The following is a 16,861-nucleotide window of genomic DNA, read 5'->3' on the forward strand; positions in this document are numbered from 1 at the left end:
TTGATCACTATTGAGTTTCTAGCCACCTTGAGGTGTTTTTTTGGTTCTTCGGGTAATAATTCTTTTATGAGGTTCAGATTAGGTGGTCAAGACCGGACAATGACACTCTTATAATTTGTTCGTGCTCTTGGTATCTATAAGGGAATGCCCGTCAACATACTCTCAAATTACTTCGCCAATTGTGAATATTATGTTTTCAACTTTGACCATGCAACTGCATGGAGTAACATGAGTAATGCAGACTATAGCGCAAGCAAGAATCCATGCACCAAAATAAATGACTACAGAAAGAGGTGCATTCAAAGGTTTATCTCAAGCACCATTAATTTCAGAAAAGATAGTAGCGAAAAAGTCACAAATTTGGATATTTGGTATGTGGATCGAATTTGGAACAAAGCCCATGTTCATATTCCTAGAATGATTCTTACTTTCTTGTTGGGTGAAAAAGGTGAAAAGAAGATTAGCCCAAACCGCGGGGGGCATTTTGTTACCTTAATTGCAAAATTTTATAACATTGACTTGCATGGTTTGGAGAAGAGAGAAATGGATGCATTTGACACCCAGTTTTATATTGGGGCAAAAATCTTGCAAAGGGGTTCAGATAGGGTGTTAAGAAGATATGTGGATAGGCAGCCTGCTGTCAATCGGAGGAAGGAGGTGATGTTCCTATGGAGGAACAAGTGCCCCATGAAGTTGGTACAGGTGCAAGTGGTTCGGGTCCACCGGGTAACTGGGAATCATACATGAACACCCAATTTTCAGAATTACGAATTCATCAAACTCAGAAAACTCAGAGAACAATCGACCATTATGATACAGTTTTTCAAGATTTGAGGGGGCACATTGACTAGGGGAATGATAGGACTTGGTACACTCAAGCCGGGCAGCAAGCTCAGCTTAACTGGATACATGATCAGACCGCGTCATATGCTGCAGATCCCGCTAACTACTCTTCCTCTCCTTGGCCGGCATACGACCCATGGGTAAGAATGGGTGATCCATATCTGCCTCCATATCCTCCTGCATACCCCCTAACCCTCCTGCTCGAGCGACCGATCAAGGGTACAACCCTTCAGTATTTCAGGACGACGACTCAGCAAACCAAAACGAAGGTGGAGCTGGACCAAGCAGCTCATTTTGGGGATTTTTCTAACCCTTGATTTGTGTTCGCAGGTTTATATTGATGACTTCTGTGGATGATGGTTTGTTTCTTTGATGATTTGAACAATGTTGGTTATGTTTGAAAATAATTTATTTCATTTGGTTTGTTTAGGATTATGGTAATTTGGATTGTGATGTAATTTGCTTAATTTGACTTCCTTAGGTTTTTATAAGTGGGGTATTTCCAATACATGGAGTACCACCCCATTGTTTGTATGAAATGCTTGCTTTGTTTGGTTTGATACAGGTGAGCATTGTGCTATATGCTGTATTTTTACAAAAACTGGCATTAAGTTCAGCACATACTTGATTGGTGATTGCTTTATGGTTGCAAGAAGAGGATGATGTTCTTATGCTGGCATTCAGTTCAGCGCCATCATCCCGTGTACTTCGATTTTAAACCTTGAAAGTAATAACTCTCTTATACACTATTTAACCCTCTTGAATTTAATTTGTCTGATTTCATGTAACGAGGGTGATACATGAACTCAAGTGTGGGGAGGAAGTTATAAATTCTTTCGGGTTTTGATTTTGGTTAAAAAAGGCTTAAAATGGTGAAAATTTTTGAACTTTTATCTTCATAAATTCAAATTTTGTTTAAAATTTGTAGATTTTAAAACTAGGTGTATACACCGAAATTATTATCACAAAACAAATTAAGAAACAACCAAATGATTGAGTTTATTTTGTTAAAAATCATAAAATTAGTAGTCATATAAAAGAGATAATCATCATGCTATACCACATTCTTAATGAAAAGAATCATCAAGTACTTTGTTGTTCTAACAATCTAATCCAATGCTCATCTATGTAATGATTGTGAAGGAAGTCAAGTCTTCCAATGACACACTTGCTAACCTATGTTAGAAGATGTAGTCCAGAACAGCTGTAGGTTGATGAAAAATCTTGAAAAGTCATCCCTATAATCGGCTGGAAATCCACCTCACCTCAGCATCAAACAGGGTTTTTGGTGATCAGACTTATCCTAACCATGAGATGGATCTGTCTCGTACAATAGGGGGGGGGGGGGCACAGTGCAAATTAGCTTTTAAGACTAATGAATCTAATCCCCAGATGGATGATCTTCGTAAAGATCAACCGCATCTATGTTGACTGCGGTCAACATACATATGCCATAACAAATTGAGGTGTGCAAACTTATGGTTCACCGATGAAATTTGGACATGATATAGTTTCTTCTAAAACTTATACTATTTTATGAACTATATTATGTAAAACCATTTTTCAGGACATCCGGTTTCAAGTTCCATGATACTTCAATCATGGGGGCGAGTAGCTTGCTAAGCGCCGACCGAGGCTTCGGTTTTCAGTTACCCTCAACCGGACTTTGAGGTTAAAACTGGAAAACTTGATTAGTGTAAAAACTAACATGAATACTTTTCAAAATATCAAAGGTTTTTTGCAAAGATCCTACTTTCCTTAAGGATCCAAATTTTCAAGAAATGTGGACTTTAAAACCCACCTTTCGACTTTGGTGTGATTTCAATTCGCGTGAGTTCTCAAAAGGTGTGTATATACTCAAAAGCGTGTGTGTGTTACATTGTGAAATAAATAAAAAAGTGTGAGTGTGATCCGAGTATGTGTTTTGTGTACTTCGTGTAACTAGTGTAAACTTGTGTATTATATCGTGTGAGTGTGATTCCTATTTTTGTGTTCTCAATTAAATACGTGTGTTCACTATAGTAAATTTCGATTTCTTGTAAGTCTTGCTTGAGGACAAGCAAGATTTAAGTGTGGGGATTTTGATAACGCCAAAATCATACATGTTTATTGTCGTTATTTCAATCTAATTCTGTATCTATTTGTATGTAATTGTTGTACGTATGTATTGTAATTCATGTATATTTGTAAAAGTCCATTGTGATTGAATAAATGAAGACCAACAGCGAAAATGATGCTTAAGATGAAGTCCGATAAGGAAAACAGCCCAGAAATACACTTCCAGACTCAGATGAGGCGCATCCTAAAAGGAATGAGGCGCATCTATATGCATGTTTTTACCGAAGGTTTCAGATACGACGTTTTTAGGCCATGAGACGCATTTAGAGAGCCAGATGCGGCGCATCTAGTGGGAGATGCGGCGCATCCCTTCCCTGCCGACAGTTCTGAGTGCCAAATCTAGCTGGAATCGACAAACTTTAAAGGAATGCGGCGCATCTGGTGTGAGATGCGGTGCATCTGATCAAATTCTGGCCAGTTTACCTAACTTTTGAGCCTATTTAAGAGAGCCTTTGATTCATTCTTTTGACACACCTTCACTATTACATTTCTCCCTCAGTTTCAATACGATTTTAAAGGCTCAAGAAAGGTTACAAGTTAATCTCCATTCTTTCAACATCAAGATTAAGCTAGGATTATTCATCGCAATCGGTATTATCGTTCTATATCTTTTAAACATGAATTCAACTTGTATTAACTGTTCCATTAGCTTTATTATGATTATGTTTGGCTAAAAGCCTTGTGTGTTTGCTTCAATGTAAGATTTATGGCTTGGAATTGTTCTATACTTTGATGTTATGCTAGTTATATATATGTTTGATTGATTAAATCATCTAGTCCAACTACAAGAACCATAGTTATGATTGCTTAGTTCATTACTTCAATTATATAGATTGAAAACCTATTAATGTGAGTTAACGAGGAAAACAATCTATACTTCAATACACCTAGTAATCTAGACGATTAGATGCATAAGCTTAAGTGATTTTGTTATGTGTTTAATTCGGTAATTGAATAAGTTCCAAAGCAACATAGTTATGAAATTACCTCAAGTGATTGTTGTAATTTAGGTTTCACGTGAGTTTAACCGGGTTGGGTCTAGTTAGTTAATCAATCTAAATCACCATGTTCTTTCAAAAGATCCATTGTTGTAACCATCCTTGTATCCTAGTTCAATTATGTAAGTTATGACTTGGTATATGTGAGTTTATCAAAGGCCATAGATTATACTTCAACACCTAGTGATTTAGCCACCTATATGTGAGTATAGGATGTTAATTGAATGATATCTAGGATATACAATCATGTAGTTTACTTAGAATGATCTTAGTAAACTAGGTTTTATGTGAATTCAACCATGAAAGAATCTTGTTGATTAAACATAGTTCTTAAGTTTATAGATATTGTGAAATTGATATAAACTAATTACTTGTAACTATCACATAACGGTTTTAATTATAAAAGAACAATCCCTGTCATTTATCAAGCATAGAAGTAAACACCACATTCTCATTCTTGTTATTTATTATATTTATTTACTGTTTCGTTAAACAAAAATACAACTTCAAACACAAATCCCTCTTTAGAATAATTAATCGTTTAAAGTCCTTAAAACAAACTTCTCCCTGTGGATCGAACTGGTCAATTTACTTGCTAGTTACTGCATGATCGGGTTTTTGTTGCCTGTATTATGTGTTAATTATTAAGCATACTGTCTACATTTTAAAGGTTACGTCTTGACACATCATATGCTCAAAGACGACTACATGAGAAAATGGTAATTACATTAGCATGGATGTGTATGATCTTATATACATGCATAAAATTTTAGTGAGACTATTTTATCGATAGCTCAAAACAATAAATGTTTGATAAACTCAATGAATTCATATCTATATACAAGCAAATATAGTACCAACGATGTAATGGAGATCAACGGTATAGAAATACAATATGTTCATGAGAAATGAATTTAAGAAATATATTGAATATTATATTTATTCATCAATGTTATCAACCAAAAGAAATAGGTAACTATTTTTATTAATTAATCACTCTATATATAACTATAACTATATATAACTAAAAAGACTAGCAAAAAAAGTATAAGTGCCATTTGTTTAACAACAGTAAACTTAGTAAACTTCTTGTATAACAAGCAAGAACCGATAATAACAATAACCGACGTAAATAATAAAACGGGAACAATAATAACTGCCCTCTTCCCTGCAAAACCCACATATTACAACAAATCATCAGAGCAGATACATAAATACATTTATGGAGGATTTACACTAATTTTGTCATCATTAAGTCGATAGTTTGACTAATTTCGTTACCTTCATTGCTAGCGCGACTTGTGTGACGAACAGGATTGAGAAATTTGGTATCAGAATACCTTATAAAACATCCCGTGTTCAATGCACGACCCTCGGACAATGGTAGGCACTTCGAAACCGATGCAGTTGCGTTCGCCAAACACGCTTTACACGAACTCGGACTCAAAGTCCCCCAACAGTTAGCAAGCACATACACAGATTCATTCCCACTACCAGAAACCAACATTTGTTCCTTACCAAAATATTCTTTGTTTCTTAATGCATCTGTTACGGCATTAGACATTGCCTGTGTTACCGTATCCTTAAACGCAATACTCTTTGTTGTCCCGTTCCCACAAACGTACGTGTCGTCAGGCCCTGTATACTCCTCGTAAAAGTTGTAATTCTGGAAGCGCGTAAAGCAACCTTCTAGATAAATTCGACCCCCGTTGTTGGGATAACAATGGGGAAGAACATTACGAGCTTCTGCATAGCATGAGGTACAATCTTGTGTAGATAGATCACCGTAGCATTGGGCAAGGCCGAAGCTACTGTCGGGTCCCGTACCCACACTTGCTGTTCCAATACGTGATGTTCGCATTTTGGCGCCAAGTAAATCTGTCATGTTAACAACATTATGATTGAATTCGGTTGCATTGTTTTCTTCCTGATGCTGATCACAAGTGAGTTTGATGATCTGGGCTCTGGCATTAGCTTCTGTTGTGGATACAAGTTGTAGGATTACGATCAAAGTAGCGAAAATCGTAGCTTTAAGTGACGATTGACTCACCATCTAGTAGGCGAAGCGAGTTTAATGGGCTCGAGAGGCTGCTGTTTACAATGGAAAAATCACAATTAGTTTAATAAAGTTCGGTTATATGTGATTACTTGGTGTGTGACATCATGTTCAGAAGAACTAGTATTATCTTACTTATGCTTATATTATATAGTGATGATCAGAGCTAAGTTCATACCTTAGCGATCACTTTTCAAAGTACGTTGAGGGGATAACAGATTTTTATTTTCTTATTATCGATCGGTATATGTGATATATAGTTTGTTTACATACAATTTTTTCAGCAAAAATTGGATTATAATTGGAAAATTATAACTCCGTATAACAAATTTTTTTAGACGTATAATTAATTATTATAATTAATCAAATGGAGTTGATAAATTAAGCATGGGATACGCAATTCCGAGAGCATAAATTGACTTGCAGTTTGTTACAACTATTCTCCTTTTCCTTTCTATTTCCATTTAAAATTTTGATTTTAATTTTATTAGATTATTAGTAAGTTATTTTGGAGTAAAATTATTTTACTCACATTATGGAGGAGAAAACTAGGAATAGTTAGGATCCGAATATCAGATTAATCTTGTTAACCGTTAAAAATAGGTAAAGATATGTTAATTATATTATTTATTATTTATGTTTATTGTGGTGAAGATTTTGCATCAAACATTATCAAATCCGTATATTAAATTATTAATGGTAAATATAAATATATAAATAAGTCTCATCTAACCAAAGTCCATATTACAAGATCTTTGACATCATACCATTTTAATTATTGTCACAACCCGGAAAATTCCGACTTATTTTTTAACTCAAATCTCTACATAATTTAATATTTCTGACACGATAAGCAAAGTCTGTAAAATTGAGTCTCAAAAATTTTGAACTGTTTTCAAATATTTAATTAACCTTCGACCATTTCCGACGATTCACGAACAATAGATTTGTATATATAAATAATTAGATATATATAAATTATATATAATAATACATTAATAAATTATTAATTGTTGGAATTAAGAATATAAAAGAATAAACGATATAATAAAGTTTATTTATTATTAAAATGAATATATATATATATATATATATATATATATATATATATATATATATATATATATATATATATATATATATATATATATATATATATATATATATATATATATATATATATATATATATAGGGGCACGATCCATGGATAAGCTTAAAAGGAGTACAAACCGGATAAGCAAAATAAAATTTTTTTTTTTTTGAATTTTTTTTTTTTACATTCATAAATCTGCATTAAAATGCACCTCTAATCAATTTTTTTCATAAAAAAAAAGTTCAAAATCTTTCAAAAATCAATGATGAATGGTAAAATTAACCATTCATCGGGTTAATTTATCATTCATCTTGTTTACAATTAATGATAAAATTAATCAATGCTAAAAAAAACCAGATGAATTGTTAAATTAACCATTCATCTGTTTTTTTTATCATTCATCATAAACAGATGAATGGTTAAATTAACCATTCATCTACTTTTTTTTAGCATTGATTAATTTTATCATTCATCGCGAACAAAAATGAATGATAAATTAACCAGATGAATGGTTAATTTTACCATTCATCATCAATTTTTACCATTCATCATCGATGTTTACCATTCATCATTGATTTTCGAATGATTTTGTTCAAAAACTTTTTAAAATTTTTTCGTTTTCTTCTATTTGCATATTAAAGGATCGTTTTTTTTTTAAAAAAATTTGAAATTTTACTTATCCAGTTTGTGCCCCATTTAGTGCTTATCCATGGATTGGTCCACTATATATATATATATATATATATATATATATATATATATATATATATATATATATATATATATATATATATATATATAGTATATTGAATATAAATGATTTCGAGCTTAATTAGTAAACGTCAGAAACACTCGGTCGTCATTTCGCTAATGTTCATATAAATATAATAAGAATTTATGAAGATTTAAAATGAAGGTTGGATCGTAAATTGATTACGAAGATTTTAGGTTTGATAGAAATATTTTTATCTTTTTAGTTTAAATTTTAATACTCCGTACATATCACTTGGAACTTAAAACAAATATTAGGCGAATCTTTTTGATCAGGTTTTATACAGTTAATGAGCGAAATAAATAAATGGATTTAATTTTAAAATATGAGATTTTTCTGAATTAAATTTATTCGTAACTGTTTAGCAAAGGTGCACGAAATAATAACTATGCTAATAGTGTCGGCAGAGAAACACAGTATATGTATCCGTGACTTAAATTATTAACTAAAGGTGCACTGTTTTTGTTTTTTTAAATCATCCTTTAAGTTTCTATATAGAACCACCTGCATATGTATATACATCCATACATTAACACTTGATCTTCAACCTCACCTTCATTCACCACCCTAACCCCGACCATCGTTCACCACCATACCACCATCATCAACTACAACCGGCGACATCTCCTCCACCATCAACACCTCATCGCCACCCTCAAGCTCACGACAAACCACCCAAGAACAACTTGCAATTGTTTCTTGCTCCTTTCGTTTATCAACCCAACAAGAACACCACCTGCTACGGTTGTTGTTTTGACTACATGTTGCTGCTATTCTGTCAGAAACCCACTTCGCCACCTCTATCTCTCTTCTCTCTCTCTCTCTCTCCACTTATTAATCGTAAACCACTACCACCGAAACCCCTACAACAGCTGCTATATATTTCTGTTGCTACTCGCTGCTCAACAGACCCCAAACCCATCGATATAACTACTAGAATTCGCTGCAACTGCTACTTATTACTTTCCTGTTTCTGTTTTAAACTACCGCAAACAACCATACCTTCGTACTAAAGCTGCTGTATAGTTATTTCTGTTTCAGTTTTAACCATCACAAAGCATCACCCTTTCTATGTTCCTATTAACCACACAACTCAAACCCATTTGTTGTTATTTTCGAACAAGACCTAAACAAACAGCTGCAGTTTTTTTTTTCTTCCTGTTTTTACGAAACTGAGAACGAAAGGAAGTAAGGATAATGATGATGAGATGACGAAACTGTGATGATGATAATTATGATCATCGTGATATTATGTGAGCAAAGATGATATACGGATCGTGGTGATGATGACGATAGTTAAAGTATTTTGATGGTGTTGTTATAATGATCGAATGAAATGAAGAAGATGAAAACATGAAACACAGATTAAGATAAATGAATTTAAGGTGTAAATTTAAATAGAAAAAGGAAAATAGAAGGACGATTTGGAGTGTTTATGTGTAACGAGAGGTCGGGGGTTCGAGCCCGGACAGGCGCTTTGAAAGCCATTTTAAACACTTTTAAGGTATTATTATTATTATTATTATTATTATTATTATTATTATTATTATTATTATTATTATTATTATTATTATTATTATTATTATTATTATTATTATTATTATTAAGTATTATTATCAAAATTATTATTTTCATTATCATTATCATTAAACTTATCATTTTTATTAAAAACTACTATTATTATTAAAAGTATCATTTTTATTAAAAATTATCATATTATTATTATTATTATTATTATTATTATTATTATTATTATTATTATTATTATTATTATTATTATTAGTACTAATATTATTATTATTATTATTATTATTATTATTATTATTATTATTATTATTATTATTATTATTATTATTATTATTATTATTATCATTATTATATGTATTATTATTATTAATATCATTATTATTATCATTATTAGTGAAAGTATTATTACTATAGATATCATAGTTATTAATATTATTATTACTATTATTATCATCATTCTTATTATTAAAAGTATTAAAATTATCATTTGTATTAAAATTATCATTTTTAATAAGATTACCTTTATTATTAAAACTATCATTATTATCATCATTAAAAGAATCATTAATATTATTATCACTGTTATTATTTTTATCATTACTAATATTATTTTAGTATTATTATATATATATATATATATATATATATATATATATATATATATATATATATATATATATATATATATATATATATTAATACAAATAACATAACAAAATTAATATTTTTATTTATTTAAAATATATAAAACATATAAGTTATTAATATAAAAATGATATAACCAATAAATTTATATATATAGATATAAGTTTGTTCGATTACAATTATAGGTGTTAATTTATATATAAATGATATAGGTTCGTGAATCCGAGGCCAACCCTGCATTGTTCAGTATCGTCGTATGCATATTTTTACTACAAAATATCGTATCGTGAGTTTCATTTGCTCCTTTTTAAATGCTTTTGCAATATATATATTTTTGGGCTGAGAATACATGCGCTTTTATAAATATTTGACGAAATAGACACAAGTACTTAAAAACATTCTACGACTGAATTATGATTACACCGGATATCACCCCTGTTTATTTTGCTTGGTAATCTAAGAATTAGTTGGACATTATAATCGCCACTAATTGACGCGAATCCTAAAGATAGATCTATGGGCTTTAACACGCCCCAGTCAGAGAATTTGAACTGCTTTAGTACTTCGAATTTTAGTATACAACCGCCATCTTTAAAAGGAATGACCTGTTTGTAAGGTGTATACAACCGTCATTTTTTAAAAGGGATGGCCTGTTTGTATGCTGTTAGCATACTGATTGCGAGTGCCAGTATGGTGGGGGATATTCTATATGCATTTTGTTAAGGTCGGTTACCAGGTGTTTAATTCGTATGGATGATTTTATACACTTGCGATTGTATGTTTTTATGTATTTGAAATCTTGTGGTTTATTAAAATTATTGAAATCATTGTTTATGATAAATCTATGAACTCACCAATCTTTTGGCTGACACTTTTATGCATGTTTATTCTCAGGTATGGAAGAAATCTTCCGCTGTACATTTGCTCATTTTAAAGATATTACTTGGAGTCGTTCATGACATATTTCAAAAGACGTTGCATTCGAGTCGTTGAGTTCAAAAAGATTATTATTAAGTAAATGACAGATTAGTCGTTTATAGTTTGGATATTATGAAATGATATGCATTTTTGTCAACTTTCGTTGTGATGAAAGTATATCTTTTAAAAACGAATGCAATGTTTGAAAACATATCATATAGAGGTCAGTACCTCGCAATGGGATCGAATGTTGATGTATTCGTCCAGGTGGAGGTGGATTTGGACGGGTCACGACAATTATACCGTAAAGTTGATAATCAAAGTTACATTATATGAAATCTTCAAAAAACAAAGCCGTACCCTTTTTACATATCTTGTACACAGAAAATGTGAATAAATATGTACACAAACAAAAATTTGAGATGCATTAGTGCAGTACAAAAATATGGGAACTCACCATCATTTTCTTCCTGAATGTGGTTATGTGACTTCTATAACTGATCAAAATATTTCAACTCCATTTTGAGTACATAATCTTCAAGTGTTTATGAGCGATCGACCGTTAACATTTTAATTAACGTGCCATCTTAACCCCTCATAAACTTGTAACATCGGACAACATATTACAAAGAGATCGATCCTCTTAACCACCCTCTGGATTCTTTAATCTTGGTCGGGTTTGAACGTTAGTCCGAGTGTTAACAGTCCATCGCCTATACACAAATGAAGATTATGAACTTTGATGAATACTTTTGATCAATAACTAAACAGGATTACCTCGGGAAGAAATGACTATTGTCAACTGTAGCAACTGAACCAGAATCATTAATGTTAAAGTACTGATACAACTTTTTTGTGATCTCGTTAAGTTCCATGGTTTTTTCGTCCATAAAAGGAGGATTAGAAGGAGCAGGTAACGGTTCATCATCTTTTGCTAACATTTTTAGGACCGTTGACATTGTTGGTCTTAACGACGGATCTTCTTGGGTGCAAAGAAGTCCTACATGTACTACTTTTACAACCTCTTTTCGGTAATTCGAATTTGGAAAAATATGCATCATTAAGTTCGGATCAAATATTTGGTCCACTGTTTTTTCTTGAAAATGCTTCCATGTCTGTTTCATCCACAAATTACATAAAGTATGATTAATGTTATGTGCAATTAACATGTAATTTTATTTGTAATTAATTTTTTTAAACTTACAGTAATAACTAAGCTGTCGGTATAATCTACATTTTTGCTTTTGTTGTTTTCGATTCCAGTGACCACCTCGAGCAGTAACACACCAAAGCTATAGACATCGGCCTTCTCGGTTAACTGGCCATGGGCTAGGTACTCTGGAGCCATATATCCTCTATCGATATCAGATATAAAATATAAAACATAAAATATTAGCATGCTACATTTATATAAGTATTGTTCAAAAAAGCTAAAAAGATGAAGAAAACAGGTAGTTAGTTACAGTGTTCCTGCAATGGCAGTGCTGATGTGGCTCTTATCATCTTGAAATGATCTTGCTAACCCAAAATCGGCTATTTTAGGACGAAACCTTAAGTCTAATAAGATATTAGCCGCTTTGATATCTCTGTGAATGATTCGCGTTTTCGTATTTTCATGAAGGTACACCAAACCTTCTGCTGTACCAATTATAATGATAAATCTCTTCTCCCAGTTTAAGACCTTTCCTTTTGTTGCATCTGCAAATGAAGCGATAATTAATCTATAAATAATTGATAAAGAAATTATTAAATGATATATACTACTTCGTCTACAGGTTTTAAACATACCAAAAATGAAATGGTCGAGGCTCATGTTGGGTAAATATTCGTATACAAGAAAGCTTTCAGGTCCTGAACAGCTGCATCCCAACAGTCTAACCAGGTTTTTATGTTCAACGCTGCTAATCATATTAACTTCGTTATAAAAATCTGCTGCTCTGAATTTGTTGTTGAAGAAAAGCCTCTTCACGGCTATTTCTCGTCCGTCTTTAAGTACCCCCTGAGAAAAATATTACAACGAGAATACTTCTATCTATAAACATAATAAATATAAATATTTGGGTCAACCAACCCTTATAAATAGTGACGTAATACATGACCCGCCCAATTTACCTTGTAGACGGTCCCAAATCCTCCTTGACCGAGCTTATTGGACTCTTCCCAATTTTCTGTAGCTTCCTCAACTGTGGAGTATTTGAAGTTCAAACTAGTATCATTAAGCATCTTTACCAGTTTCTTAGCATCATAAGAACCTGAGACATTATGTAACCATTATTCATATGTTTGTGTAACGAATTAGTAGATTTTGTATTATTTTACAGTTTTAACGACTCCGCCATGTTTAATGTACATATGGTACTCTAAAACATCATCAAAATTGGTGTAGAAGTTTTTATACCTTTTCTCTTCTTTTGTACATATCTGTGTTTCAGGATATAGATAAATATCATTGAAGCAACTAGGAGTACTGCCACCGAACTAACAACGGATACAACAATCACTATAATCTTCACTGAAAAATTCATAAATAAATAAAAAAAATCATCAATTATGATAATGTAGAAAGCTTGTACCTTTCTGATTCGGTTTCAAACCCAATCCTTACAATAAAATTATAATTTTCATTCATTACCCAACCCGCCCAATTTGACACGTAATCAAAAAATCAGGAAGAAAATTATTATACCTGGAAAACGGGACGGGTTGGGTCTTGACTCGGGTCGGGTTGGGTCTTTAAAAGTTGAGACCCACTTTTCATCTTAAAATTTTTGGGACAGATTGGGTCGAGACCCTTTTTCAGTTTTCAGTTTCGCAGTTCAGTTTCAAAGACCCATTTCCAGTTTTCAATTTCGTAGTTCAGTTTCAAATTATTAAAGAAGGAAAAAAACTAATAACTCTACCTTTATTGCCAGAGCTTCTTATAACTGGTACAGGATTTAGAAAATTGGTATCAGAATACCTCATAAAACATCCGGTATTCAACACACGACCCTCGGACCACGGAAAACATTTATATATAGTTGCAGACGCATTCGCTAAACACGCTCTACAAGAACCCGGACTCAAAGTCTTCCAACAGTCAGCAAGCACATACACAGACTCATTTCGTGTACCATAAACCAACATTTGTTCTCTAGCAAAATACTCGTTACTTGTCGATGCACTCATTACAGCATTCGACACGGCCTGTTTTACTGTATCCTGATACGATACGCTCTTTTTAGTTGCATTCCCACAAACATAAGTGTCATTAGGCCCTGAAAACTCCTCATAAAAACTGTAGTTCTGAACTCGCATAAAACAACCGTCGAGATAAATTCGTCCACCGTTGTTTGGAAAGCAACTGGGAAGAACAGTTCGAGCTTCGGCATAGCATAAAATGCAATCTGATGTGGAAAGATCACCGTAACATTGAGCGAGCCCGTAGTTAGTGTCGGGACCGGTTCCCACGAGTGCTGTTCCGTTATGTGAGATTCGCATTTGTGTGCTTATTATTTCCATCATTCGAACGAAGTTTGGAACGAATAGAGTTTGATTGTTCTCTCTTTGTTGATCACATGTTAGTTTTATAATTTGTGATCTGGCTTCACCTTCTGTTGTTGAAACAAGTTGTAGAACTATGATTAATGTGATAAGAATTAAAGGTGCATCTGCTGAATTTAACATCTTAATTAAGCAGGTTTGTTTGTCTACAGAGGCTGTTGAAGATAAAAAACAAATGTTAGACTTAAAGAAGCAAAAGTGTGTTACAGTTTTGATGTAACTTTCTATAATCCAAGAAGGCAAGAACCATTGACTATAAAAATAATGGTTACAGTTTTATTCAAGAAAAAACATTCAATATGATAAAATCATGAAATAGTTAATCATTTGTTTGGGATATTTATTCTACGTACAGTAATGTGAAAGCATATGTGCAGTATTTTCACTTATATTACACATCCAAGTCAAACAAATAAGTAAGTCAAACAAATATTGTAGTTGGTAACATGCATATGTTTTTGAATTTGTGCGTGTCTACTACATATTTTCATCCGAGTTTGACCATATTAACCAAGGCCGGTTTGTCTTTTACACACCTTATGAAAGATAAAAATAAAATAATTGCAAGTACAACTATGCATAAATAGTTTAATTTGTTATGATGTTTGGATACGTAACTATATTTAATTGTGTAGGGACGATACTTAATCCGATTGTATTACACTTCAACTACCCTTATATATAAATACTCCGTATAAGATTGTGGCCCAATTATTGACATATAGCAATATCTACATTTACATTTACATTTACATTTACATAATAATTAATTATAAATTATAATTGTTATTGTTATATTGTTTATGTTTAATTAATGTTTTATAATATAGAGTTAGACATAGACATAAAGTATATATATATATATATATATATATATATATATATATATATATATATATATATATATATTGAAAGGATCCCTAGAGAACTAGAGTATGTAGAGAACCTATAGAACTCATAGATTGAACTTCAATCTATGTGAAAATTGAGCTTCAATCTATGAAAAAAAAATACAATCTGGAAAAAAAAACTGCAAAAAAAAAAGCAGCGAATCTGCACAGAAAAAAAAAAACAAAAAAAAACTGCAAAAAAATTTGCAAAAAAGGTCAATCTGCACGCAGATTGACTCAATCTGCAAAAAAAAAAAAAAGTCAACTCTGCACAGAAAAAAGTCGATCTGCAAAAAAAAAAAAAAAAAACTGAAAAAATCGTCAATCTGCACGCAGATTGACTGAATCTGCAAAAAAAAAAAAAAATCTGAACAGAAAAAAAAATCTGCAAAAAAAAAAAAAAATATGTAAATCTGCACGCAGATTTAGTGAATCTGCACGAGTTCCATGAGTTCTCTAGAGTTCTCCATGGATCCTCACCATATATATATTATATATATATATATATATTCCCCTGTAAATTACTACAACTGGATTTTCGTTTCAGATAATGACGACGACGACTTCACACGATAAAACAAATATTTATACATTTTTTCTCATATATAAATTATAACATAATTTCGATAACAAATACAAACAAAGATGATTAAAAGTCTTAACTTAAAATTAGTGAAAAGCTGAGAATGATATCAGATCAGAATTCATGAATTTCAATAAACATTTTTTTTTTTATCAATAAATGAAGAAATGTTAAGTGTAATAAGCTCGCAATAAGCAATTATAGATTATGAGCAGTTCCGTTTCAGTATACTAAAGCAAATCAGAATCGATTTTATGAATTGATAATTAGTAAGAATAACACACAATTAACGATAGATCATAGATAAAAAATGTATAATATAACAATCGGAGATTGGAGTTCGTACCTTTGACTGCATTTAATTACTCGTGAATTGTAACTAGGTTAGATATTAATTTGTGATAGAGTAGTGATATTGGTGGTGATGTATGCAGGATGTGTGTACGTATAGAGTGAGTCAATAAAAGAGGAGTGAATGATGATGATGATGATGTTTCAGGTGCCAGTGTGCCACTATAGGCGCTACATAAGTGGGGTGTAATTGTGTAAACAAGAAGGCGAGGTTGATGGGATTGTGATTTGTGAATTTATGTTAGACCATTTTGTACACGTACACGTACTTATATCACAACCCATGAATAGTGAGAGGCATGGGCGGATCTATATATCGGCACACGGGTGTCCGCCCCCAGTGAATTTGCAATTTTTGGTACAAATTTTTTTATTTTTCGATTTTGCCCAGATGAAATTATTTTTTTGCCCCAAACCCTTCATATTTTGTCCCAAAAACATTCATATTTTGCCCCAAAACTTTCGTATTTTGCTCAAAAATCTTCAAATTTTTGTAAGACCCGATTTCTGTTTCAGTAGAATG

At 32.0% G+C, this 16,861-nt stretch overlaps 2 protein-coding genes across 2 annotated transcripts; both read right to left on the reverse strand.

Annotated features, from left to right (window-relative positions):
- Positions 1–5,190: 5,190 nt before the first annotated feature.
- On the reverse strand, positions 5,191–6,012 carry LOC139870533 (cysteine-rich receptor-like protein kinase 2). Its single transcript, XM_071858319.1, has one exon. It carries the CDS (start codon positions 6,010–6,012, stop codon positions 5,191–5,193), a length of 822 nt encoding a protein of 273 aa, XP_071714420.1.
- Positions 6,013–11,374: 5,362 nt separating this feature from the next.
- Positions 11,375–14,644, reverse strand: LOC139872865 (cysteine-rich receptor-like protein kinase 2). Its single transcript, XM_071860796.1, has 8 exons — positions 13,867–14,644; positions 13,370–13,478; positions 13,084–13,223; positions 12,760–12,970; positions 12,435–12,669; positions 12,176–12,326; positions 11,749–12,086; positions 11,375–11,684 (listed from the first exon to the last, which is right to left on the reverse strand). Exons 1-8 carry the CDS (start codon positions 14,635–14,637, stop codon positions 11,615–11,617), a joined length of 2,025 nt encoding a protein of 674 aa, XP_071716897.1. The 5' UTR covers positions 14,638–14,644; the 3' UTR covers positions 11,375–11,614.
- Between the last annotated feature and the right edge of the window lie 2,217 nt (positions 14,645–16,861).

This window comes from Rutidosis leptorrhynchoides, chromosome 10 (genome assembly GCF_046630445.1).
Source record: "Rutidosis leptorrhynchoides isolate AG116_Rl617_1_P2 chromosome 10, CSIRO_AGI_Rlap_v1, whole genome shotgun sequence".
Taxonomy (NCBI): Eukaryota; Viridiplantae; Streptophyta; class Magnoliopsida; order Asterales; family Asteraceae; genus Rutidosis; species Rutidosis leptorrhynchoides.